Source organism: Aphanomyces invadans, assembly GCF_000520115.1.
Source record: "Aphanomyces invadans strain NJM9701 unplaced genomic scaffold supercont1.59, whole genome shotgun sequence".
NCBI classification, from domain to species: Eukaryota; Oomycota; class Saprolegniomycetes; order Saprolegniales; family Verrucalvaceae; genus Aphanomyces; species Aphanomyces invadans.
The window spans coordinates 282,840-306,304 of NW_008580204.1; the positions used below are offsets into that span (position 1 = coordinate 282,840).

The following is a 23,465-nucleotide window of genomic DNA, read 5'->3' on the forward strand; positions in this document are numbered from 1 at the left end:
AAACTATTTTACCCAATTCATGCAAGGAATTGAAAATACATAAATTTCATTGGCTAATTTCGCACCTATTATATCCAATATTTCCGTATTCTAATTTAGGGTATTTCCAGATTCTGTAGGGTGATGCCATTGTTTTTATGCATATCGGGCAAATACTGTATTGTACTAGTACTTCATTTATACGTTTGGTGTACGTGAGCATTTTGATGAACATTTTATCCGTAAATGCAATCGATTATTTAAAATGTCTGTATCCGGTTAACCCGCTTGAACCATCAGAATTGCACAGAGGCACGCAAAAGGACACAACTCGACCTCCCGTGGTTGACCTCGAGCGCGATGCCATCGAAGCGACAGAGCATTGAGGACACGGTCAAAGTTCCCGTCAAGAAGTTCAAGCGGGATAGCAAAATTCTTTACTCTGGATGGGAAGTCCCGCATGCCAACTACACATTGGATTCCGTGGACGTCAAAGACCTGACGCCTCAGGTGTTCTACGACACGTATGTCAAGGCGCGCCGGCCTGTGCTGGTCAAGGGGTTCATCCAAGATCCATCTTTCTCAGCGCCATCCAAATGGACCAACGAGTATTTGACACGTCAAGCAGGAAATCAAAAGGTGATGGTCGAAGAGCGCACCAGTACCGCGGAATCTTACGGGAAGGGCAACGAGGTCCCGATGACGTTTGCCAAATTCATCAGTCTATTGGAAGCTCAAGACCCTCTGCACTACCTCACGACGCAAGACGTGGAGGCAGACCCCGAGACCGACCGGCCACAGCTGATGGCGCCATTTGTCCAAGCCTTGTCTGGTGACTTTCCCATCACGCCTGCGCTCATGGTGTGTAGCTATATTTGGTCAAACCTTTGTCTTACAAGTGTGCAGGGTAACTTGATCCCCCAGAACATCAACATTTGGATGGGCCTGTCCACGGACGGATCGACTTCTGGTCTTCACCACGATTACCATGACAACCTGTACATTCTCCTCCGTGGGAAGAAGCGGTTCCGTCTGTACAGTCCTGGTGACGTCGAGGCCATGTATACCCGGGGAACTCTCCTTAAGGTGCACCCGAACGGCCGCATCAACTACGTAGGCGAGGAAACGACAGCGTACGGCGCAGACCTGCAGTCGGACCAGGCGGCGTCGGCGTATTCGGAACAACGGCTGGCCGAAATAGAGGTGAAATGAGCTCGAGGCTGTCAAGACTAGACACGTAGTTTGTAGCTGGAGGCTGCCGAACGAGATCTGGCCAACAAGGTCCCAGGGGCGGCCGCCCGCGTTGCCATGGCGGAAGAGCGGCTGGAACAAGCCATGGAAGCCACAATGGAAGTCGAGTTTGAGGATGACGACGAGGACGACTTTGGTGACGATGGAGATGATGGAGAGGACGACAGCAGCAACGACGAAATGCCGTCCGACGTCGACAACGATTCCGCCCGAGTCGTGGACAAGACGGTCAAAGACCCCGTGAGCTTTAGCCGCATTCAAACCAACCGACCCAAGGACGAGCTCAAGGCAGAGTTCCCACGGTTCCTACAAGCCCACGCCGCGTTCTGCGATGTCAACGTCGGTGAAATGCTGTACTTGCCGGCGTCGTGGTTTCATGAAGTCACGTCGTGTAATGGGCCGACCAACAACGGCCACTTGGCCCTCAACTACTGGTATCACCCCCCCGACGCCGCCGACAACTTTGCCAAGCCGTACACAAGCGACTTCTGGACCAACGATTATGCAGCCCGCTCCCGTGCTCTGTAGTCCACAACGGCGGTTCGAAATTGAACCCAGTACCACCAACGCGACAGTCCTCTGTGTTTTGCTGAGATTCTTGGAGCCAGCTGCCGTCCCTCGTGACAGCTAACGTTAGCATGACAAGGACAGGTACCTCGTGGCTTGAACTTATGTGGCATGCGTTGCCCATGTAATGTGCGAAAAGGCCTTCGCAGTTGGCGCATGTACATCAAACCCCCGCCTGATCTGGATGGACCGCGATGGCATGTGCCCGAGTATCAGAAACGCTACAGGAAACGTGAATCGACCTTTGTCTTCATTGTAGCAGTAGCTTGTATAGCAGCAGCAGAGACGAACACACGTTGAGAGGCAGACTCCATGGCGCGTTAGCCAACCGTCTACATGTCCCAAAACGTGTGACTCACATCGGCAGACCCTCGCTCCATTGCCCCAGCCGTTCATACAGCTCATCTAGCGAAACGTGCCCAGCCAGGCGAGTCGCCGTCCCGTCCGTCAGCCGAGTTGGTGGCGGTTTCACTGTGACAGTGGGACAAGCCACTCCAAGTTTTCGGTTTTGGCCAATCCAAGACGATATCCGGATAATTGGACCAATCGCGGCGCGGGGTGACCGAGCCCAAGATTCCGGCGAGATGAGGGAGCTACATCTTGGCCACCAACATGCATGGCTGCTTGCATTCTGACAAGCAGCGTTGTTGCGTTGTCATGCCGCCGCAATGGTCTCTCATGGCTCGCCGCGCCCCGACGCGACAGATCTTTTACCTGTCCTTTGATGCGGACATTCCGCTCTTGGACGTGACGTGGATGGACAACGCCGAGAGTACCATGTGTGTCGTTTGCCACGACACATTTCACTTTATGAAGCGCAAACACCACTGCCGACTATGCGGTCGTCTTGTGTGCAACGCATGCTCCACGGCCCGCATCGCTGTCAACTCGTCCAACCAGCTCGAGCGATCGTGTTGTGTTTGTTGCGGAGTGCTGCAAACTCTCGAGTCTCTCGGGGACACGCGAGTCCAGAGCAACCAGGCCGTGACGCCGCCAAGCGTTGCGCTTCGTGCAACCTCCCGCGAACACGACTTCGACCGCGTCATGCGCGTGCGACGGCAGCTCAAGATGTTCCAGCCTGCCTCGACACACTACTACATTTTGAGTGCCGACTGGCTCCAGGCATGGTTCGACTACAGCATGCAACACGGCGCCCACCCGGGCTCGATTTCAAATCACACCCTCCTTTCATTTTACCAAGGCAAGCTGCACGCCACGCGTGGCCGCAAATACCGAATCGTGCACGAGCTGATCTGGTGCACACTACACAAATTGTACGGCGGTGGGCCGATCATCACGACCCGGACGACCATGTCTTGGACGATTCAAATGAGCGAAGGCGAGATCGCCAAGACTCTTGTGCACACGACGGCTCACAAAAAGTCGGCGAATGGGTCCAAGACGGGATCGTTGCAGTGCTGGTTTCAGATGGAATGCAATCGGCATAGCCTCCTGCGGCGAGCGAGCGGTATAAGCAGAGATGGTACGTTCAACGACGACATCCTGTCCGCGCAATCGGCCGTCAAAGCGTTCGCCGCCGCTGCCAACCAAGCGCGGCGAGACGCTGAAGGACGGGTTAGTCCATTATCCAACAAGTTGCGGTTTTCCGTCGCCTAGCCCCATCGGCTCGCTGGCTTCCACGCCACCATGTAGAACCACTACACGCAATGACTTTGAGCAATTCAAACGGCGCTTTCCATGCATTGTCCGCCATCTCCTGCCTAGACAATCTTCCTCCACGCAATGCTAGGTTTCAACCAGTCCTTCAAATCAACGCCACAAGTTGTCAGAGTACGATCACGACACTCCGATGGAACTACTTCCGTGGTCAAAGAGGACAGACACCTCCTTGCTTGAACGAAAACTCGAGGGAACTCACTGCGCCGTTCGGTTTGGTATGCAGACCTTGCGGTGACGCGCTGCACTTTTCAAAATGAACAATCGGCCATTGCCATCCATTCCTTGTCTGGCACTCCAACGGTGGACCGAGTGGTTTCGTTTTCCACTCGATGCGTGTTGGGTACACGTCTTGACCAGCCAGGGGGACGATCGTAGCTCCCCCACACGTTCCGCACTGTCCCCATTTCTCTGAGTTTTCATGTTCAAAACAATGGTGGATGTCTGCGATGGATTCAAACAACGCCCGTGGCCCACGTGGCATGGAGCGACGGGGGATACCTCCACCCCTTTCCAAAAAAGTTGGGCGGTCGGTCGATCGTGGCAGGGTCTTCTCTCCACGTTGCTGGCCACAGGTCGGTCCTGACAAAGAAACAATTCACGCCGTGGGATTCGCAGTACACAAGGGTGTAGCCGTTCAAGAGTCGGACAAACGCGGCAAGTGTCGCGCCAAAGTAGTTGGACACGCCATCCCATCCTTGGGGGTCGTACGTGGCAACTCGGTCGTCGGGGTACCGATAGTGCGAGTTGACTTCGACGACGATGACGGACGGCGTGTACCGCTCGAGGATGGCTTGAAGGACGTAGTAATCGTTGAAGTCGATGTCGACCGAGAGCAAGTCAAAGTGCGATGGAATCTCGTGCTGCTCGAACAAACCGACAATGTTGCCCGGGGTGATCCATGCCCTAGAGACAGATACATCCATGACGACTGGTCGAGACAAACAAGGCGCACTGGTGAAGGTTTGTCGACGGATCCGAGTGGCTGCCGTCCATGGAGAGCCCCGTCCACCCGTGCACCTCGCGCAAGTACCGCGTGTTGCACTCCATGCCGTCCTCGACCCCAAATTCTACAAAGATTTTGTTTGTCGGGGCGACGAGCTGAAAGAGCAATTGCAAGACCCCGTCCTCGCCGTTTTGGGAAAACACGCCATATTCTTGGTCAAACAGCGCATGCAAGATGGACTCGCGCGACGGCGGGACGTTCGGATGGTGTTTGGGCGAGGCAAACATGAAAGGAGGGACCATCGGAGGAGTTTTGTCGGCGCGCTGTGGCAGATGCATCTCGTTGGACCGACAGATGCACTTGTTGTACTCGTTCACGACCAACGCCACGACACTGGTCCGGGCGTGTGGAAGAGGCGGCAGCGTCATGTGCATCGACAAGTAGGTCGAGTTGAAGCAGGCAAAGGGTGTGTACGAATCTGCAGATGACGTCGTCACGAGGCACACGCGATTCCTGTCGTCTTGGATATCGACGCCGTCGAATTCGATGGCAACGGAGGTGCCGCGACGAACGAGTTGCACGGACGGCTTCACCATCGTGAAAAAGATCGCATGCATGGGCTGGGACCCGTTGGTTACCATGACAAAGTGGGGACCAGGTTGAGGCATCACGTTGGCTTTCATGAACATGGGCTCATCTCGATCGAGGCGGCCACAGTACGCTGGCTCGACTTGGGTGTCAACGAAAAAGCACACGTCAGAGAGATTGCGGTCGATCTCTAGATACAGTCGCTGGTTCAGTGGACACAATTGGCGCGGTCGCATGGTGCGAAACAAATGCGGCGACGTCAGGTCGCTGTCCGCGGCTGGTGCAAATGTAAACTTGGATTTCCACATTGCTTGGACGTGGATCGAATGGCAGTCGGCCATCGACAGCGCATGCGCGCGGCAAAACAGTGCAACCTCCAGCGATGGATCTTGTCGCGATTGTAATTGAATGGAATGCAATCGGCCGTCCACGACAAGCGACAGCACGTTCGAGTCTGGCTGAGGGATCGTGAAATTGACGACAGAAAAGTCGAGGTCGTGGGCTTCCAGAAAGGCCACGTGCTCCCCGATGGCGTCGACAATCTACGACATGGTCAGGGCGCCACAGCTGCGAAGGGATGCACGACTACCTGGGCACACGAGTCCACGTATTTCGTGCACAACGTTGTCGCTTGCATATCCGCCGGCAGACTCCTCTCCACGGCAATCAGCTCGACACTTGGACGTACTGGTTCCACATGGCTGTACGTCGCGTGGACCCGCATCGACCGCGCGACTGCCGCAGCAGCGACCACGACGCCTTGCAGCCCCATCAGCATGAACTCGTGTGAGATTGTAACTCGAAATCTTTCGACAGTCATCCGGAAACTTCCATGATTTTGAAAAAATACAAAAACATTTGGATTAGAGTAGCATCGACCGATGATGGCACACTAGATGCTGTCCTGCTTGAGCTGGTATGCTGGCGCCTTCGCAGTCATGTCGACGAGGTGCTGCTGCCGATGCTTCGTCTTGCGCCACATGAACAGGACCATTCCGATTGCCGCCACCGCCATGAACACAGAGGCACCAGTCAACATCTGTGGCCAAGACGTGTCATGGTTTCGAACAGCAGTCTCGCCTGGCGTGAGAGGCAGTGGGGTCATCGTGATGCGAAGCACTCCGGCGGGGCTGCTGACGGTTCCTGCTTGAGACTCGAGCTTCAAAGAGGGATACATCGAGTTGCACCAATGGCCTGGCTGGTCGTTGCCGGTCATCCCCCACACTTCTAGGTACATGGGTCCACAACGCAGAGGTTTGAGAGGCTGGGCGACCATCTTGCCATCCGCCGCGACCAAGTTACTGCGACAGACATCCATGGACGTCACCCACAAGCAATCGCGTCCATTGTTGGAGTAGCATTCGACAAGGTTTGAGTTCAAATGCACGCGGAAGGCACTGACGGAATCTCCCCATGCCTTGCATTCCCACGCAGCAGCTTCGATGATGGTGGCGTTCATGACTCGAAAAATGGGAATATGCATGCCATTGCAGCCCATCGCGATCGCGGCAGAGATGCTGACGTCCTCGCCTTGCCCACTCCCTCTGTCACGGGAGTTTCATGTGGCCACCAATCCACTGCAGCATGGCTTGGCCCGTTTGGGGCTGTCACGGATCATCATCGATTCATTCGAACGCGACAGCTGGTAATCGTGCGGCATGGATGGACAGCGCTCGACATCGTTGGGCCTGCATCTTGTGACCGAAATCCTCCATTTCCCCCGACAACCTTGCACCCTGCAGTCCATGCCATGAATTTGTGGTGCCTTCGCTACTCGCGAGTCAAAAGCTTTCACAACTGTAGCTCTATTCACTGCCAGGACAGCACTACGCGACGTAAACGAGGACTTGCAAGCTCCCGCGAGCGCATCGCGTCCTCTTGTAACGGGTTCACACCAGGGGAGCCGTTTCGTTCGCACTGAGTTCGTAGGCTCGCCGTGTCCTTGTCGTGGTCATGCATGTTGCAATTCGACAAGCCGAGCAATGCGACCACCTGCGGCGGATCTACGACCGCCGTGTGGACGCGTTGGAGCAGACCATGCTCGTCCTGCTGCGGAACGCCCGCGTCTACGAAGAAACGGTCCACAACATGCGCAACTTTGTCGCAACGTCGCTGCAGTGCATGTATCGCGGGTGGAAAGGTCGCGAGGTGGCGAGTTCCGCGCGACATCGACACGTGTCTGCGATTCAAATCCAGCGAGTCATCCGTGGCAGGCTGTACGTGGGCAGGAAACGCGACCGTCTCCCTGGACGCTGTTTGTTCTTTGTGTAGAGGTCGCAAGAAGGCACTGCGGGAGCGGAGGCGGCAAAACATGGTGCTCCAGAGCCCGTGGGCCATGCGTCAGCTCTTGTCGCGCAGCGTCCTCATCCGCACGGTGGGGTCATGGCAAGAGTTCCTCGACCCATGGACAAACGAGTTTTACTACTTTGAAATGTACACGCAAGACAGCCAGTGGCATCCCCCCGACGAGTACTCTGCGTTCCTCGCATGCGACTGGGTCGACTGCCGCTTCAAAGCCAGCACGACCAACGAAATCCACGAACACAAACGAACGCAGCACACATGGTGCGTTCGTCCCAAGAGGCGGTGGGTCGTTTCATGACGGGTTGTTCCAAAGGTACTGCGAAGTGTGCCAGGGCCGCAATGTCGGGTATACGTTCCCCACGTGCCCCACGTGCACCGTCGTGATGAATACCCCGACAATCGTGCCACCCCAAGACTGGCCCCTCGCTTCGAGGCGGCAATCGATGCCCCCGATCGCGCCGGCCTTGGCCACCCCCCAGTTTCCAGACAAGGTGCGTGTGATGCACAGCATGAACAAACGCCAAGTTGCTGACATTGCAGTTGGACAGCCCCCCGTGATTGCCCCCGCGGTTTCCCCTGGGCTCAGGGCCACGCAGGTGGCAAAACCAGACGGGGAGTCCAACGGAGACAGTGGCGACGATCTCAAGTCGCTTGCAATCGATGCGCGGCCGTTGCCATGTGACATGGAGGGACTCGACCATTTGCTTTGGATTAGCGCGTTCAAAGGAATGGAAGAAGCGTTCGCCAAGGCGCGATTCGCGAGTGGGAGCTTGTACGTGGGGAACTTTGTCCACGGCACGGTGTTTCATGGGTGGGGCGAGTACTATTACGCCAACGGCGACCGATACCGTGGGCAGTGGCATCTTGGTCAGCGGCAGGTGCGGTCACTTGAAACCCATCTCTCGGAGTGATTGAGGGGGCGGTGCAGGGCGTTGGGCTCTGGAATAGCGTGTGCGGGAAACGATATCAAGGGCAGTGGAACCAAGGCCGCCGCCACGGCATTGGACTTCTCCAGCATCCCAACGGCGAGGTGTATCAAGGCGAGTGGGTCGACGGAAAGATCCACGGACGAGGTCGTCGTCGCTCCAACGCAGTTGGCATGACACATCTTATGAACACCAGGCATCCACACGAGTGCAAACGGCGACTGCTACGAAGGGGAATGGGTCGCTGGCGTACATCACGGCTTTGGCACGTTTTCTCGGGTGATGCGCTTCGTTCTTCCTGGTCGGCGGCGCCTCATGGCCATCGTGTTGACTGCGCAGGTGGACGGGAGCTCGTACAAAGGAATGTTTGAGCATGGAATGGCCCACGGCATCGGGATCCTGTCCGCGAATGGCGAAGTGTACAAGGTATTGTGCGTTGCCATTCCATGCTGCTGCATCGCCGAGGTGGACATGACGCCGTGCGATGGCCCTAGGGCGAATGGAGGAACGGCTTTCGATGTGGCCGGGGCGTGTGCTACTACGCCAACGGAGGCGTGTACTCGGGATTGTGGGACCGCGACGAGTGCGTCGGCCGCGGCGTCTTCATCTCGAGCGTCGGCGAAAAGTACATTGGCGAGTGGCAACACAACCTCAAGCAAGGCCGTGGCAAGTACATCTTTGCGAACGGCGACGTGTTTGACGGGTCGTTCGTCGACAACCGCGCCACTGGCCTCGGCGTGTACCGCTTTGCGACCACGGGCGACGTGTACACAGGTATGTCGTCGAACGTTCTTGCGATGAGCTGTCGTTGACAAGCGCGGGCGATGAGCAGGGCCATGGCGGCACGACCGGTTTCACGGCCGAGGGGCGACGTACGTGTGGGCGAGTGGGTCCATGTACGAAGGCGAATTCGTCAACGGCCATATCGAGGGCCAAGGCCGCATGACGTACCACAACGGCAATCGGTACGGGAAACGTCGTGGCAGCTGTGCGGCAGCCTAGGGCCGTTGTTTTTGAACGATAGATACACCGGCAGCTTTGTTCAAGCTCAAAAGCATGGCTCGGGCACGTTTGAGTGGCCCAACGGGAACGTGTACACGGGGACTTTTGAATCGGGCACAGTCAACGGGAAGGGCGTGATGAAGTACTCGAGCGGACACAAGTATGACGGCGAGTGGAAAGACGAGCGGCGCCACGGACGCGGCACGTTCTGGTATGCAAATGGAGACGTGTTTGAAGGCGACTGGGCCGACGACGAGTTTCACGGCCACGGGACGTTCACGTGGCGACCTGGCAGCAGCATGCAGGAGCAGTACAACGGCACATGGCATCGAGGCATTCGCCACGGCCAGGGGCGGTATGTGTACTTGGACGGGAATGTGTACGAAGGCGAATGGAAGGACGGGCGGCGCGATGGCCACGGCGTGTACACGTGGGTACATGGGGACGTGTACATCGGCGACTTTGCCAAGGACGACCAGCATGGCCATGGCATGGTCACGAACCAGGTGCGTCAACGTGCGGCCGTCGGTGCACGATGGGCAACACGAGTGAAGCAACGATGTGGTAGGAAGGAGACGTGTACGAAGGCGGGTGGGCGCACAACATTCGATCGGGGGCAGGCGAAATTCGGTACGCGGACGGGGGCGTGTTTGTCGGGACGTTTTCGAATGGCGTCCGGCACGGGCACGGCGTGAGGACTTACCCCGATGGAAACTCGTATCGTGGGCTGTGGCTCGACGACAAGCGACAAGGCGGGGGCATCTATACCTTTCACGCCACGGCGTCCGACAAGATCAAGCTCAAGGTGTTTGGGTACTGATCGTGATTTCAAACAGACGTGTCAAGTGTGCGATTGTGTGCCTTGACATGCGCCAACTAAGCGCCAAGGCGGGAGGTCCAAGAGGCTGGGCGGGCTCCATGGAGCGCTGGCGTGTCGCGCGGTCACCTTGTTCACCCATCGCTGAACGCATAGCCTCTTACATGCTTGATGCGAGTCAAGGGTTGGAGTGTGAGCGCGGGGGTGAGATGGATGTGGGGGCGGGCGCCAGTTCAAGGGGATTGTGTACTGGGCCAAGGGGAACTTGCCATCCTTCTAGGACATGTAGTCGTTCGGCTAGCATATCGCACATGGCGCGCATCGAGCGCATGGCTATACCATCGTCGTCAAGAGTGCCATGGATCGTGTAATATGTGTAGGAATAAAACAGGCTTCTCTGGAGTATAACGCACTTTGACTGCATTGTTTTAACTAAAAGGACGCAACGACATCGGGCCAACTTCTTCGAGCAATAATGAGGTGCAATCGAACGGGAATGGCGGTGTACGAAGGCGTAACAGTGCTAGCAAGGCAGAGGCAACCCTTGGGAGATGGCACCGGTGAGGGTTTCTTGACGAAACCTCAGTAGAGAATGAACTCGTGACTAAAACGTTGACGAATGCGGAATAAAACCCACCATGCGACAAAACGCGTTCAACCCAGGAGGCACCGAACCAGCCGAAGCAACGGGCACAGCATTCGAGATCCAGAGCGCTTCGGCGGCGGCGATGCAGACGATGACGATGGTGGACGAGGAGAAGCGGCAGCGCAAACTCGTGTACAACCGCAACCTTCTGCGGCAGAAGCGATGCAAATACTTGTCCGAACGACAGGCTCTTATGGATGAACTGGCAGCGCTCGAGGCGAAGCTCGAGACAACGCTAGCGACGGCGAAGCCGCCGCTCTTGTCGTGGCGAGACGTTATGGTCGGCCTGAAGGACGATCGCGAGCTTCAAGAGCGCGTGTCTAGAGAACTCCTGGCCAAGTACCACACGAACAAGGAGATATTTCGGTTTTTGTCCAAGTGGGCAAACCAAGTCATCACCCCACAAGTGCGTTCAGCAACATGGCCTGGGATACGTCGTCGAGTTAACGTCAAACGCGTGGCGTAGATCGAACAGCCGCTGCCAGCCACAGACACTTGGCGTAATGTGACGCTGCTCCAGAACACACAAGCGCGACGCCTTGGCATGGACTGGATCACCAAGCAGCTGTACTACAACACGGACCGGTGCTTCTTCCAGCATGGCGTCCCGGCATCGTCGCCAGTCGAGTCGAGTGTGTCCGTGAACGACTTCCAGGTCAATTTTTCCCCCACCAACGACGCGCTGTCGTACGTTTGGCGCTTCCAAGACGAGTTCAACATGGCGTTCGATCCGTTCCGCGATGCATTACGGGATACAGTTGACGAATTCGTGATGGGTGGGCTCTGGAACAGCCGCTTCAGCTGCTTTTTGGACGAATGCGTAAGCGGATCGTGTCTTTCATGCAATCGTGTCATGGCTACATCGTCCCGTAGATTGTGCCGGGCGGGACCAAATACGCGCGCAGCATCCGCAGTCCAGAGGAAGCTGTCAACTACCTCGTCCGCGAATTTGCCGACACATCCATGGGCAACGCGGGCCATGGCCAACGCGTGGTTTTTGCCGGACGAAACATCCTCGACGACGAGAACCAGCCGCAGTCCCAGCGGCAGTCGCACCGCATCTTTTGGTACGCGCTGGAAAAGTTGTCGCAGAGTCGGACCAAGCTACGTATCCTCATTCTCAAGTCGCAAGACTTCTCGAACAAGGGATATGTATCCCTCGACGATGAAGCCAAGTACTGGGGGTGTGACCTCAAGCCATGTCCGGAGCACCTCAAGCTCCAGACATTTCGAGCGCATGCACACAACGCAGGCAAGTCGCTGTTGGCACACGGCGTGTTTGAGATGCAGCGGCGAATGCTGCAGGTATCGTCTCCGACTAAAAGAACTAGCAGCTGCAGCAGCACCAGTAGCAGCCCCCCCAGTAAGCAGTATTAAGTAGAACGTTTGCCTCATCCCGTGCATGTCGTCGATGCATGAAACACTCGCTGCCGATCGGGCTCGTGGAAGCCCTTCAAACGAGGGGCTTGGTCGTTTAGGTGGGATACGGAGCCGCTCCGCACCACTTTCCTGGCCGTCGAAAGCAAGTGCGTCTCTCCAAAGTCGAACCGCGGAGGTCGAGCTGCGCTCCAACCTGCACGTGGTCTGTATCCATCGGCAAGCACGTCCAATCAACTACTCGGTGGTTTCCGATGGCTCCAATCCAAGACGTGCATGCACAGGTCATCCTGGGCATTGTGTGCCCACGACCCCGCATCGATTACGAGGACGCAGCCAGCACTTGTGGGATGTGCAAATCGACGGCTTATTGCCACCCCGTGCTGCGGCATGCAGGGGGGTGGGGTTGGCTGGACGCTTTGGTTCGCTCGAGGGGAGGTGCTAGTGCGCATCGGTTATCGCCAGTGTCGTATATATATATCCCATGTCGAGCCGTCGTTGGATGGTATTCTTAGCGAGGACGGTCGTTTCGGGGCCAAGGCGCACCCGTCGAACTGTCGATGGTCAGTGCAATTCTGAAGGCATTCAGCTCCGAGTCACCTGTGCCGCCGCAGCGACTGCCCGCCCACTCCCCCATCTCGTTGCAGCGGATCGCAGTATCGTTGTGCTCGAACAACCAAAAGACGCCATGCCATCGGTGGTTGCCAAGCAGGACACAGCGGCGACGGCGGCGGGTGGGAAGAAACAGACCGTCATGGGCCGACTCAAGTCCAAGTTCACGAACCCCCTGGCCAAGAAAAAGGACGCAGCGCCCAACGAGGGCGACTTGCGTGGCATGCAACCGCCGCAATCTGAGCAGTGTAATCAAGGCAGCACGCCACGGCTCGACTCGTCTACGGACGACGACTCGTCTACCAACAAGGACAACGACGATGACGACGTTAACGTGGAGCAGCATGACGACGACGATGTCAACGCTGTCGACCACGGCGAGCCACGGGACGATGACGTTCTGGAAGGTGCCACATTATCCGAGACTGTCCTGTCCAACAACGACCAGCCGTGCAACTTGGACAGCGCAGGAGAGGACCAAGACGACGAATTGCTCGTGAGTGCGCCGGCTTTGGCGGACCTTATCGTTGTCGGCAAGACACCATCCAAACTCCATGCCACGTCGTCGCCCAAGAAGCGCCAGTTTTCACCGACAGATCATGCCTCGTCGTTCGCCCCCGACACCCTTGTCTCGCCCCCGGAGACAAGACGGTCGTCCGAAACGTTGACTTCGTCACCATCGAAGCGCACAAGCATTCAACCCGTCACGGAACGCGCAGAGCCAAACGACCAAAACGACCGTCCTGACGCGCCTACGGCAAAACCGAGAAAATCCCGCGTTGTGGCTACATTCAACGAGGACGCCCCGATCTTGGCGTCGGCGAATGCCGTGGCAGCTGCAGACAACCTCGTGGACGAACGATTGGGTTCGTCCGATGCCGCCCCCGAAGCGACGTCGGTATCCAAGCCAGACTCTGACTTTGACGCTGGCGCAGCAATCACGTCTGTGTTTGGAGAGCGCGTGGCGCGACTCCTGGGCGCAGATCCGTGGGGCGATCGACAAGACGGTTTTGATGCAATATCTCTGTTTGCGAAGAAGCTGGATCCGACTGCACCGGGGGCGCCAACTCCTGTCGCGGTCCTCACAGCCTCCCTGGCTGCCATCAACTGTGGGGTTGTCGACCGCGTTGCCCCAGTCATGTACTGCTCGCTCGAATGTCTTCAACATGTCCTTGGAGTCCTAGCGCCGCTCATAGCCAAGAACAAACGCCTTCTGCAGCACGCTCCTTTGGTGCTACAGCTCTCCGCCCTCCAAACGTCCTTGCTCGCCAAATTGAGCGACTCGAACAAGCGCACCCAACGGGAGGCCATCCAAGGCCTCGTGCGCCTGGCCAAAGCACCGCGACTGCAAACGATGTCATCGCTCGCAACCGCCTTTGACAACGAGCCCCTCGACAAATCTCGACTAGAGCTGATTCACGAGCTTGTTGCAGAGTTGGGGTATGCCGACGTCCCGATTGACAAAATCCTGGCTTGGACAGTGCCGGCGCTAAAAATCGCCGACGAAAAGACGCGTAAACTCGCGCTGGACATTGCGGCAGCAGCCATTTTGCAAGCCCCAGACCAACAAGCCGCCGTGGAATCGCTTACTGGCATCAAGCCCGCCATGCTCAAAGTCTTGCAACGTCGGATCGAAGAACTCAAAGCGAGCCAAGCCCCGTCAGCGAACCAAACCGAATCCTCTTCAGGGGATGGGATGCCAGACGGAGACGAAGTGATCGCGTTGTTTGACGTGCCTAAAGACGATGACGCGAGCGTGACGACGCTGCTTGCGACGGTGATGCGGGAGGCCGAGACGGTAGCCGGGCCCGTGGCGTGGCGAAAACTCGAAAGCAAAACGTGGAGCGATCGAAAAGAAGCGCTTGTCGACATTGAAAAGGTTGTCGACGACCACAAGTCAGAGCTGCGAGATGTCAAGCCGGTGCTCGGGAGCCACACGCAGCAGCAGTACCTCGCGTACAACGGCTTGATCTACCACTCGCTCAATGACTCGATCGCCCCGGTCGTGAACCAAGCAATCGACTTTTACTCGACGTTGATCAAGACCTACGGCGCGCACATCGACTGGCGGGATACCCCCATCAAGGACTTGACCATGCAATCGATCATGCGGCTGCTCAGCGGCATGCAAAAACCCAACAACCGGACGTCCAAAGGAAGCTGCCGCGCAATCCTCAAGCTTGCCCGACTCAACACGCACACGATGCAATGCGTTGTCACGTGTGTGTTTGCCAAGGACGCCGAGCCGCTCGTCCAAATGCAGGTCCTTCGCCTTCTCGTGCCCGAGTTTGGCCTCACGTCGGACCCCACGACCGACATCCCTGGCGTCAACATAAACTCAACGCTCGTGTTGAACGCCGTAGCGGCGGCTCTGGCTCACTCGAACGAGAAAGTTCGGAAAGCTGCGATGGACGTCGCACTGTGTACCCAGCGGCTGATTGGAAAGATCCGCGTCCTGAAGCGCCTGAAAGACGTCAAGCCGGCAACCCTCAAGGAGCTCGAGAAAAACTTTGTCGAGGTCGAGCCCCCGACCGTAGACCGCCCCGCAACGGTGCAGCAGACGCCGACGGCGTTGGGCGCGGGACTGGGTGAAGTCACGGCATCCCGTCGACTGCTGTCCAGCGCCCCCGTGGCCGGTGGGAAATCCGTCGACGATGACGGTGGTGCCATGGACTGGACTCCGCGGGGAAACTCCATGTTAAGTAAGGACGAAGAGAGCTTCATGGACTCGATATTAGACGGCTAACCCCGCCATGAGCCGCCAGCGTGACGAGAAGATCGTCTTTGAGCCATTTATTCCATTTGCTTCAATAACGTTGTATAATAAAGGCATGTATTGACTTTGACTTTGCTCACACGGCGTCGACCGCATTCGTCTCCGCCTTGACGGGGCATTCCAGTCCATCGGACGGCGATGTGCGAGTGCCATCAAGGAGCTGGTGGTACAGGAGGGAGAGATCGTTGAGTGCCGATTGCGCCACGTGCACCACAGACGCGTCCAACGCGACCAAGTACGACGCTGGCAGCAATTCGTTGATCCATTGGATCATAAACACCAGCGCTCCTTGGATCATATCTCGGCGCTTGTTATCTTCATCCTCGGACTCGAGCTTGACTGAGGCAGCGGCGCGGAGGCTGCGACTGAATGCTACGCCTTGGAAGAGGAAAAAGTGGGCCCACAATTCGTTGGCGCAAGTTGGGTCGGTGGCGAGCTCGCCCACGAGTGGTGGAGTGGTGTCCACTCCACTAGGAAACAAGAGACTGCAAATTTTGAGCAGCTCTCCCTGGGCGACGTGAGGTTCAATTTGAAATCCGATCACACATACGTTGTTGTCTGCTGTCCAAGGAGTCACTTGCTCGAGGCATGCGCTCCACGCTTCAAACGCTCCGATTAAATTCCCTTGGACGAGGTCAAGACTCATGCGACAAAGAGCCTTTACCACGCAGTACGTTGTAGCATTGGCCTGTAGTTCCTTGATCAGTTTGAATGATGGCAAAGGCTCGAGCGACCCGTGCTTACCTCCATTAGTTTGGTAAACTTGTCATCAAGCCGTCCTCCTCCAAACGAATCTTCGATATCGTCCACTCCGTCCAACGATTGCACGCATAGAATGATTCGGGACCACACGTTTTCCGACTTTGGCGCGTGATGCCGAAGCAAGTCCTGCAAGAACCAGGGCAAGGACACTAGTCGCTTGCCGTCGCGGGCAAGGGACCATAGCAATGCAGTGTCCGCGACATTCCACTCGGATGACATCGGGGATAAGTACTCTTGAATGTAAAACACATACACCTGAAGCAACAACGCCTCGGCTCTGTGCGGCGTTGAAGACAGCATGTCCACCGCTCGTTGCGCCACGTCATAATGGCAGCCAAGTATCGCCCGGGTCGCTGTATCCATTAGTGTCATCGCTGATGTCGTCATGGGGTCCATAAGGTCCAGGGCAAGTCCCAACGCGTCGTTGCTGTGCAGATAACATGCACATGCTTGGTCGACAAGCGATAACGATTGAAGGAACTGTCCAGCTTCACTCCACTTTTCCCTACCCGGCGGTATGTTTAGCGACCTGCACAGCTAAATTATCGTGGCGGAACGTACAGCGATTTCAGGTGCGCGACGTAGAGCAGCTTCGTTTCCTCAACAATGGGGTCTGCAGGTGCACACCGCAGCTCGATCAACTTGAGCGCTTCCAGCCACATGTTTCCTTTGACAAAGCATTCAATGGCCGCGTAAACCTCTCCAATGGACAGGAACGCCAGCACTACAAATGGAAAATCCAAATCGTGCACTGCGCCACAAAAAGGGAACGACCTACCGGCCTCGCAAAAGTCGCGTTTTTCGCGGCATTGGTTGGCATACAATCGCGTGTATTCCCGCCACATATCCAAGCCTGCCAACGGAGCGTGCATGAGCCAGGTCGGGCCCAGCTTGCCTGGAAAACCGTTGATGCTAATTGCCCCCATTGAAACGAGAGGGTGTACCATGCCGGGCTACCAATCGAAGCGCTTCACCAATGCGTCCTTGCAGCAGCAAGACTCGCCCGGAAGCCTCGACGTCCCCTTCCTACTTGAAAAGGTCATAGGATTTCTTCGTGCCAAGACTTGCCGCTTCGTATAGATCTTGTTCGTCTCGCAGAAAGTCTGTCACCGGCTGTGCATTGCCAATATCTGCTGCCAATCCAGACTGCTGGTGAAACATCGTGGATGCTGCCTTCATCACCACAGTTTTGTGGTCCTTCTTCTTGGGGGTGGCGGCAGTAGATTTCGAGATTGGAGTTGCCTCAGCTGTTGGTTTCGGCTTGGGTGGCATGCTGTGGACCTACGCATTTCAAGGAACTCAAAAACTTGCCAACACAAAGGACGTACTTGGTCGGCAAACGCCCATTTTCGAATCGTCTGGTCTTCGCCGCCACTAACTAACTTCGTGTCGTCGACCCACGTCACTGCCAGGACGCGACCGCAGTGTTCCCTGAAGTTGAAGCCATCAGTGTGCCCAACTTTCCACACCTGGACCGTGCCGTCCAACGAAGCCGACGCTAGGAACGCCCCCGACGCCGACCAGTCCAAGCATGTAATTCCACCGCCGTGACCCGTCAAGCGGTGCTGCATGGGAGACACGGCGCCACCTTGAAGTGCATATACGCAAATCTAGAAAGTGGATGGTCAGCCGCCTGGAGTTACCGAGGTAATGCCCACCGATGCATCGGTGGAAGCTGTTGCCAACAGCGACGACTGCACGCACCACGCGAGAGCTGTGACAGGCTTGGAATGGTCGTAATATGAATGCAGCGTCGTCCAGGAGGCCGAACTTTGGCAAGTCACGAGAGCCACAGCGCCTTCAGGAGTCCCAATCGCCCCAGTGGACGCGTCGGCATGCCACGCCACACACGTTACCTTGGGCACACTTAGTCGTTTGTTTATGTTGATCGAATTTGCTTCCGGGGTGTCGGGGTTGGACGCGTACACCGCGCCGTCGACGTCACAGCTCCACAACACGCACGACGTCGATGGCGCGGCTGTGTCTAAGGTGGCTTCGTCCAGAGCTACGTCGCCATTTTCGATGCTTTCCAAGCTTTTCATCCAGACGTCGGCCGTGTCGTTCTACGTCGAGGTCAAGCACTCAGCGAACAATTGAACAAGTCGGATGGAGCGGTATATACCGCGGGCGTTGTCGGCCGCTCGATGATCCAGTGGACTTGACGGACCATGCCGCCGTGATGGGTCTTGAATCGTGTGTGGTCTTGCGATTGTACGTTGTAAAGACCAATGTGCCCTTCCTCTGTGCCATACGCCAGAAGCGAGGGCACTATCCACGATATGTCATGGAATCACACGAACCGGAGGCGATTTTTCGTACGTATGGGATGCCACGCGACTGCGGTCACCTTGCTCTGCAACCCCTTCCACAGCAGTTGTGACGAGAGCTCGGGCTTGGTCAAGTCGATCACGCGAATAGTTTGATCGCCAATCCCTCCGGCTACGACTGCCGACTTTGGATGGCGCTGGAGGGCGTACACATGGCCACCGAGCCCCACAAGCTTGGCATGGCACTCCATGGACGCCAGATGCGTCAGTCGCACGTCTCGGTCCATCGAAATCGACAGCAACAGGACATTTGTTCGAGATACAACCAATGGCACAATGTTGAAGATCAACCGCGTGTGGCTGTGCTTGAACACCGTTGGCGCGCTTACTTTTTTCTGGTTGGGGGTCCTGCCCACCGCAAATCACTCAAGGATCTGACCGACATCGAAGGAGGCAACGTACCATTCAAAGCGAAGCATGTCACCAGTGACCGAGCTGCATACGATGCCGTAGTTGGACGACGGAATCCAGCAAAACGTGAGCCAGAGACGGCCGAGCTGGTGAGTTGAAATGTTTTTCTTGGGTCGAGGCAACGTCCATTCGTGCAACATCTGTGCATCCTCCCACGACGTCCCATCCCACATGCGAATGCGTTTATCCCGTGACGATGACGCGAGCACGGGCGAGTCGGTGGTGGCATTTGGGCGCCACTGGACGGCGTGGACTTCTTCGTCATGGCCTACTCGAATGGGTCACAACTTGGGAGTGACCACGCACTCGACAACACCTTTCAATCGCGCGACGATCGAACCGTCCATGATGTCCAAGACAAGCAGTTTTCCACTGCGGTACCCGACTGCCACCTGCGGCAACGTTTTAGGGAAGGAGTGGATGGGTGGGTTTGATGGATGAACGCAGATACGAACATGGTGCTTGCGTTGCGGACAAACGGCGATGCTGTAGATGCAATCGCTGGGAATCGGAGTATGCAAGCCAATGTGTCCCCTGCAGTGGAATGCGCCAGTGGTTTGAAACATGGTGGAATGGTGTGGTGTGTCCGTACGAGCTGCGCGTCCAAACACTGAGCACGCCGGTTCTGTCCCCGCCCACGATGACGTTGTCGTCCTTGGAAGATATCGCCATCACTTCTGCCGTCTTGTGTTTCTTGTGGTGGTCCACAAGCTCGAGCGTCAACGCATTCCTGTGAACATGGTTACCGGCATTGAATCCTGCTGCAGCACCGACGCAAATGGGAGACACGAACCAGATTTGAATCGACCCTTCCTCGCCTGCACACACCAACAATAGCTCGCTGTACGTTCCGTGGATAAATGTCACTGACGTGACCTTCTTGTCGTGCTTGCCGCGTGCCATGTCGGCGACAAATTGAGGTGGGGAAAAAGTGCCCTATGTCATGTACGGATGCAGCATTCGCCCGTCACCTGCGGCATGCACCAGCGCCCATTACCTCGGGAGAAAGATCCACCTGCCACACAGCCTTGAGCCTGTGCATGAGTGAGAAGGAGGGGCCTACCTTGTAGATTGCAACACGTGACTTGCAACCATATGCAAGAAAGTAAGTTAACGACGACGCGTCTTGGAGGTGTCCCCACGCTCCAAGCTAGCTCATTCCATCAGCTCTCAAGATCCATTTGACAGGTTGAGCATCTTCCTACTTGAGAGCAGTACCAATTCGCGCTTGGAAGGAAGAGCGCGTCCGACGTCGGCCGTGGCATGGTGTCCCGCTCAATTGGTGAATGCTCGAAACTTCGTCGTTTGTCATTCGTGGAAATTTCACCATAATCGAATTGGATTGGCTAATTGAAAGCAATTTAAACCAATAGATGTAGGCAAACACACCTTGAAGGTGTGGGGGTTTCATCAGCGGTTCATTCCAAGTCGTTCGCGACCATGCAAGTTACGCTGGCCGTGCACGGGCTGACGTTTCCAGTCGCATGCGGCGAAGGCATGCAAAGCATCAAGTGGCTGGGTCTGGTGGCGGCACAGCGCTACGCCCTCATGCTTCCCCATGGTCGATGCCGAACGCGGGAAGATGCGCATTCCAAGAACGGGTTTTACCTCCCCAGTGAAGTCCGAAACGTACGTCTGTGCATGTTTGTATCGACGACTCGCACGCTCGACTGTGCTGGTGCTGCTCATAGTCATCGTCCACAAAACTCATGTCGATGTAGTCTGAGGGCGGCTTGTTGAGTCCGTGGTCGCGGATTGTCGAGTGTGTTCGGGAGAACGAAACCATTACGATTGTGCTTCAGGTACTCGCCGTGTCTGAAAATCATCCCGCGAAAACGCCGTGTTGAAGCAAGGGACATGTTTCAACTAGCATGAGGTTCCCGTCGACGACATCGGCGTGCCGCAGCTGTCGTCGTGGGCCGTGTCGGCATTCTCCAACGCAAACAACCAGCACGTCGACCACGACAAAAGCACCGCGGCGGACGAAAAGAACGACGTCGAGAGCTTCTCCAAGGGAGACAACCGCAGCAGCGTGTACAGCAACATCCAGGGATATTCGTCGTCGTTCCACGCCAGCCACCTCAAATCGGGGCAATTCATCTCGCAAGACGAGCTCGAGAGCGCATTTTACCATGACGTGGCACAGCTCGAGATTGACGAATTCCTCAAAGACCCCAAGGACAAAGTAAATTCCTGTTCGCTGTGGCATTCGCCATTAAATGTTGGTGTTCTGTCAGGAAGATGCCGAGGATGTCCTCCTCAAGTACTACGACAGTCTCGTCGCGATCTTTAAGCACTATGGCCTCGGCTACGGCGAAGACTCCTTCGCGTACGACCGTATCGACGCATGCAGGCGAATGTTGCCACCTCATCAAGTGTCCTGGGATCCATGTACAGAATGTCCGGCGCTGAGTTCAGCCACTTTGTGCATGAAACAGCGTTGCTGCACTATGTCAAGGACGCATCGCTCCTCGACAAACTGTTTGTCCAGGCGCTGCCCGACAACGAAAAGGTCGCCTTGTCCCGCGTCGGGTTCATCCAGGCGCTCGTGAGCACAATTGTCACGTACAACAAAATGTACGGCGACGACTTGGCCTTCCTGCCGGCGCTGGAGAAGGCGCTAAAGGACGCGGTCAAACCGGCGTGCACTCGTCTCACGACGGGGCCATTTCGCGACAACTTGCACTCGGACGTACGATCCCCATCATTCGATGCGACCTTTTCAGACAAAATGGCCGACGCATTCCATGTCCAGGGGATGCTGTCGATGCTCCAAGAGGCAAAACCAAAGCTCGCCAAAGTATACGACAAATACGCGTCCGGGAAACAGTACGTTGTCTTCCGCTGGCGCACCCTGCTAGTCGGAGGACGGACGGCTCATAGCTCGTGCAGAAACAACGTGGAGGGGCCGATCCTGAGCGTGTCGGACTTTCGGTCGTTGGTCCAAGACAGCGGCATCTTTTGCACGGGCGATAGCGACAAGCACGAGGCGCTGTTTAACCAGGTACAGTGGTGCGCTCGACGATCACAGCGGACATGCCGCGTGAGTCGGGCATGCGTCATGTGGTTTTTGCAGGCGATCAACCAGTGCTTCACTGGCATGAGTGAGATTAAGGACGGCGAGAAGCAGTTTGTCGTGTTCGTCGAGTTTATCGAAGTCATTTGCCGGCTGTCGCTTGCGATCTGGGCCGACAAGGACGTGTCGGCCAAGGAAACGATCCGCATCGGCCTCGACGCTGTCCGCGCACTGTCCAAGACAGTCAAGTAGTGACGCGACGACAAGCGGAATAAGGGACATCAATGCAATGAGAATAAGTTTAACCATCGACCGTGGGGAGGACGACGTCGAGGTGGAGAGATTGGGACGTCCGCCTCATGCAAATGCTGCTCGGGACGGCTCGTTCATGCACGTGCGGACAACCATGTGCCACACGCGGAGCAACTCGATCGCGTCGAATCGAAGCACCATCGGGGGCTGCGTCTCAAATCGGACCTCCATCGCGCCGTCGTGCACCGCGGCGCTCACACCCGTAACCACGTCGTACACTTCGGGAACGATGTCAATGTTTGGGGCCATGCTAAACGTCAAGTGGCGCAGGACGTAGAAGTACCGCCCGATGACCTTTCCCTTCGAATCGAGCTGGGAAAGCCAGGCAGACAGAATGGTTGGAGTCTGTCGCTTCGCGCAGCTCTTCAGGTACCGGTCGACACCGTATGAGAGACGGGCCATGCAGTCTTCGACGGCGGAAAACCACGCGTTTGCCACGTCCGGCGAGATGCATCGAGTCTTCCATACCTTTTTCGACTTCATGTGAAACTCAAGGAACGTTGGCTTGCCTGGAGACAACGATGCGAGAGAGACCAAAGGAGCTCGATGGCATACCTCTGGACGCTGCAACGAAGGCGATCGTGTCACTGCGACTAGCGGCCATCCCTTCGTGGTCTGCGACGGAAAGCTCAATGCCTTGGAGGGTGAAGAAGCACGTTTTCCACGTCCCAAAGAAACCTGTTTGGATCGTCATGTACCCGGCAAAGTTTTTGTGGAACGCGCCATGGGTGCAGCTTTGCTTGAAGTCGTTCTGGTTTGCCGAGAGGAGGCGGGTGGTGCTCATACTCGCCAAGGACGATTGCCGTCGCGACACCTTCTTGGCCATTTCTCGACGTCGCTCGGACGGCGCGGCCATTCCGTTGACGACGTTCATGGCGATGCCTATCAACGGAATCTCGAGTAAAAAAAGTGGATTACGCCACCTGAATTCCATCGGAAGAAAATAGACGTTGATTTTTATCTAGGAGTTTGTATCCACTTTGTCGCATATTTTTATGGCAAGGAATCTCTCCGACTCGTGACGTTGTGGCAACCGGGCGATGTGAACCAGGCTCGATGGCCGGAGCGGAGAGGTCTACGCTTGTCCTAGGCACATGCATCCTCGACAGCGCCGTCCCTGGTATGTCTTCATCGCATCTGGCGCGCATGCTGTGTGAACATGGTGAGTT

At 56.4% G+C, this 23,465-nt stretch overlaps 10 protein-coding genes across 11 annotated transcripts; 6 read left to right on the top strand and 4 right to left on the bottom strand.

Annotated features, from left to right (window-relative positions):
- Window positions 1–290: 290 nt before the first annotated feature.
- On the top strand, window positions 291–1,935 carry H310_14009 (hypothetical protein). Its single transcript, XM_008881719.1, has 3 exons — window positions 291–840; window positions 886–1,182; window positions 1,228–1,935. The coding sequence occupies exons 1-3, from the start codon at window positions 340–342 to the stop codon at window positions 1,756–1,758; spliced, it is 1,329 nt and encodes a 442-aa protein (XP_008879941.1). The 5' UTR covers window positions 291–339; the 3' UTR covers window positions 1,759–1,935.
- A 451-nt stretch (window positions 1,936–2,386) lies between these two features.
- H310_14010 (hypothetical protein) lies at window positions 2,387–3,514 on the top strand. Its single transcript, XM_008881720.1, has one exon. The coding sequence runs from the start codon at window positions 2,410–2,412 to the stop codon at window positions 3,412–3,414; it is 1,005 nt and encodes a 334-aa protein (XP_008879942.1). The 5' UTR covers window positions 2,387–2,409; the 3' UTR covers window positions 3,415–3,514.
- A 31-nt stretch (window positions 3,515–3,545) lies between these two features.
- H310_14011 (hypothetical protein) lies at window positions 3,546–5,812 on the bottom strand. The gene is made up of 3 exons (XM_008881721.1): window positions 5,598–5,812; window positions 4,430–5,550; window positions 3,546–4,380 (listed from the first exon to the last, which is right to left on the bottom strand). Exons 1-3 carry the CDS (start codon window positions 5,784–5,786, stop codon window positions 3,930–3,932), a joined length of 1,761 nt encoding a protein of 586 aa, XP_008879943.1. The 5' UTR covers window positions 5,787–5,812; the 3' UTR covers window positions 3,546–3,929.
- Window positions 5,813–5,873: 61 nt separating this feature from the next.
- Window positions 5,874–6,539, bottom strand: H310_14012 (hypothetical protein). Its single transcript, XM_008881722.1, has one exon. It carries the CDS (start codon window positions 6,504–6,506, stop codon window positions 5,901–5,903), a length of 606 nt encoding a protein of 201 aa, XP_008879944.1. The 5' UTR covers window positions 6,507–6,539; the 3' UTR covers window positions 5,874–5,900.
- Window positions 6,540–6,643: 104 nt separating this feature from the next.
- H310_14013 (hypothetical protein) lies at window positions 6,644–10,235 on the top strand. The gene is made up of 11 exons (XM_008881723.1): window positions 6,644–7,224; window positions 7,280–7,573; window positions 7,626–7,803; window positions 7,861–8,190; window positions 8,241–8,385; window positions 8,435–8,517; window positions 8,578–8,664; window positions 8,733–9,012; window positions 9,071–9,203; window positions 9,263–9,746; window positions 9,809–10,235. Exons 1-11 carry the CDS (start codon window positions 6,962–6,964, stop codon window positions 10,058–10,060), a joined length of 2,529 nt encoding a protein of 842 aa, XP_008879945.1. The 5' UTR covers window positions 6,644–6,961; the 3' UTR covers window positions 10,061–10,235.
- Window positions 10,236–10,656: 421 nt separating this feature from the next.
- On the top strand, window positions 10,657–12,535 carry H310_14014 (hypothetical protein). Its single transcript, XM_008881724.1, has 3 exons — window positions 10,657–11,109; window positions 11,170–11,523; window positions 11,577–12,535. Exons 1-3 carry the CDS (start codon window positions 10,696–10,698, stop codon window positions 12,078–12,080), a joined length of 1,272 nt encoding a protein of 423 aa, XP_008879946.1. The 5' UTR covers window positions 10,657–10,695; the 3' UTR covers window positions 12,081–12,535.
- Window positions 12,536–12,647: 112 nt separating this feature from the next.
- H310_14015 lies at window positions 12,648–20,245 on the bottom strand. 2 transcript variants are annotated; one of them, XM_008881726.1, is made up of 20 exons: window positions 20,174–20,245; window positions 20,032–20,118; window positions 19,966–19,983; window positions 19,762–19,904; window positions 19,561–19,698; window positions 19,424–19,502; window positions 19,285–19,360; window positions 18,960–19,236; window positions 18,550–18,905; window positions 18,353–18,498; window positions 17,889–18,293; window positions 17,559–17,840; window positions 17,299–17,511; window positions 17,175–17,256; window positions 17,009–17,125; window positions 16,792–16,954; window positions 16,213–16,735; window positions 16,133–16,156; window positions 16,019–16,092; window positions 12,648–15,976 (listed from the first exon to the last, which is right to left on the bottom strand). In XM_008881726.1, the coding sequence occupies exons 1-19, from the start codon at window positions 20,231–20,233 to the stop codon at window positions 16,084–16,086; spliced, it is 3,198 nt and encodes a 1,065-aa protein (XP_008879948.1). In that variant the 5' UTR covers window positions 20,234–20,245; the 3' UTR covers window positions 12,648–15,976; window positions 16,019–16,083. The 2 variants fall into 2 exon arrangements, with proteins under 2 accessions (XP_008879948.1, XP_008879947.1); XM_008881725.1 differs by having other exon boundaries at window positions 16,019–16,156.
- H310_14016 (hypothetical protein) lies at window positions 12,769–15,438 on the top strand (the record flags this gene model as incomplete). The annotated part of the gene is made up of 1 exon (XM_008881727.1): window positions 12,769–15,438. The coding sequence occupies one exon, from the start codon at window positions 12,769–12,771 to the stop codon at window positions 15,436–15,438; it is 2,670 nt and encodes an 889-aa protein (XP_008879949.1).
- A 144-nt stretch (window positions 20,246–20,389) lies between the features above and the next one.
- On the top strand, window positions 20,390–23,195 carry H310_14017 (hypothetical protein). The gene is made up of 8 exons (XM_008881728.1): window positions 20,390–20,597; window positions 20,690–20,770; window positions 20,839–21,153; window positions 21,206–21,297; window positions 21,366–21,660; window positions 21,724–21,797; window positions 21,861–21,972; window positions 22,045–23,195. The coding sequence occupies exons 1-8, from the start codon at window positions 20,409–20,411 to the stop codon at window positions 22,234–22,236; spliced, it is 1,350 nt and encodes a 449-aa protein (XP_008879950.1). The 5' UTR covers window positions 20,390–20,408; the 3' UTR covers window positions 22,237–23,195.
- On the bottom strand, window positions 22,088–23,197 carry H310_14018 (hypothetical protein). The gene is made up of 2 exons (XM_008881729.1): window positions 22,852–23,197; window positions 22,088–22,805 (listed from the first exon to the last, which is right to left on the bottom strand). Exons 1-2 carry the CDS (start codon window positions 23,168–23,170, stop codon window positions 22,342–22,344), a joined length of 783 nt encoding a protein of 260 aa, XP_008879951.1. The 5' UTR covers window positions 23,171–23,197; the 3' UTR covers window positions 22,088–22,341.
- Window positions 23,198–23,465: the final 268 nt, after the last annotated feature.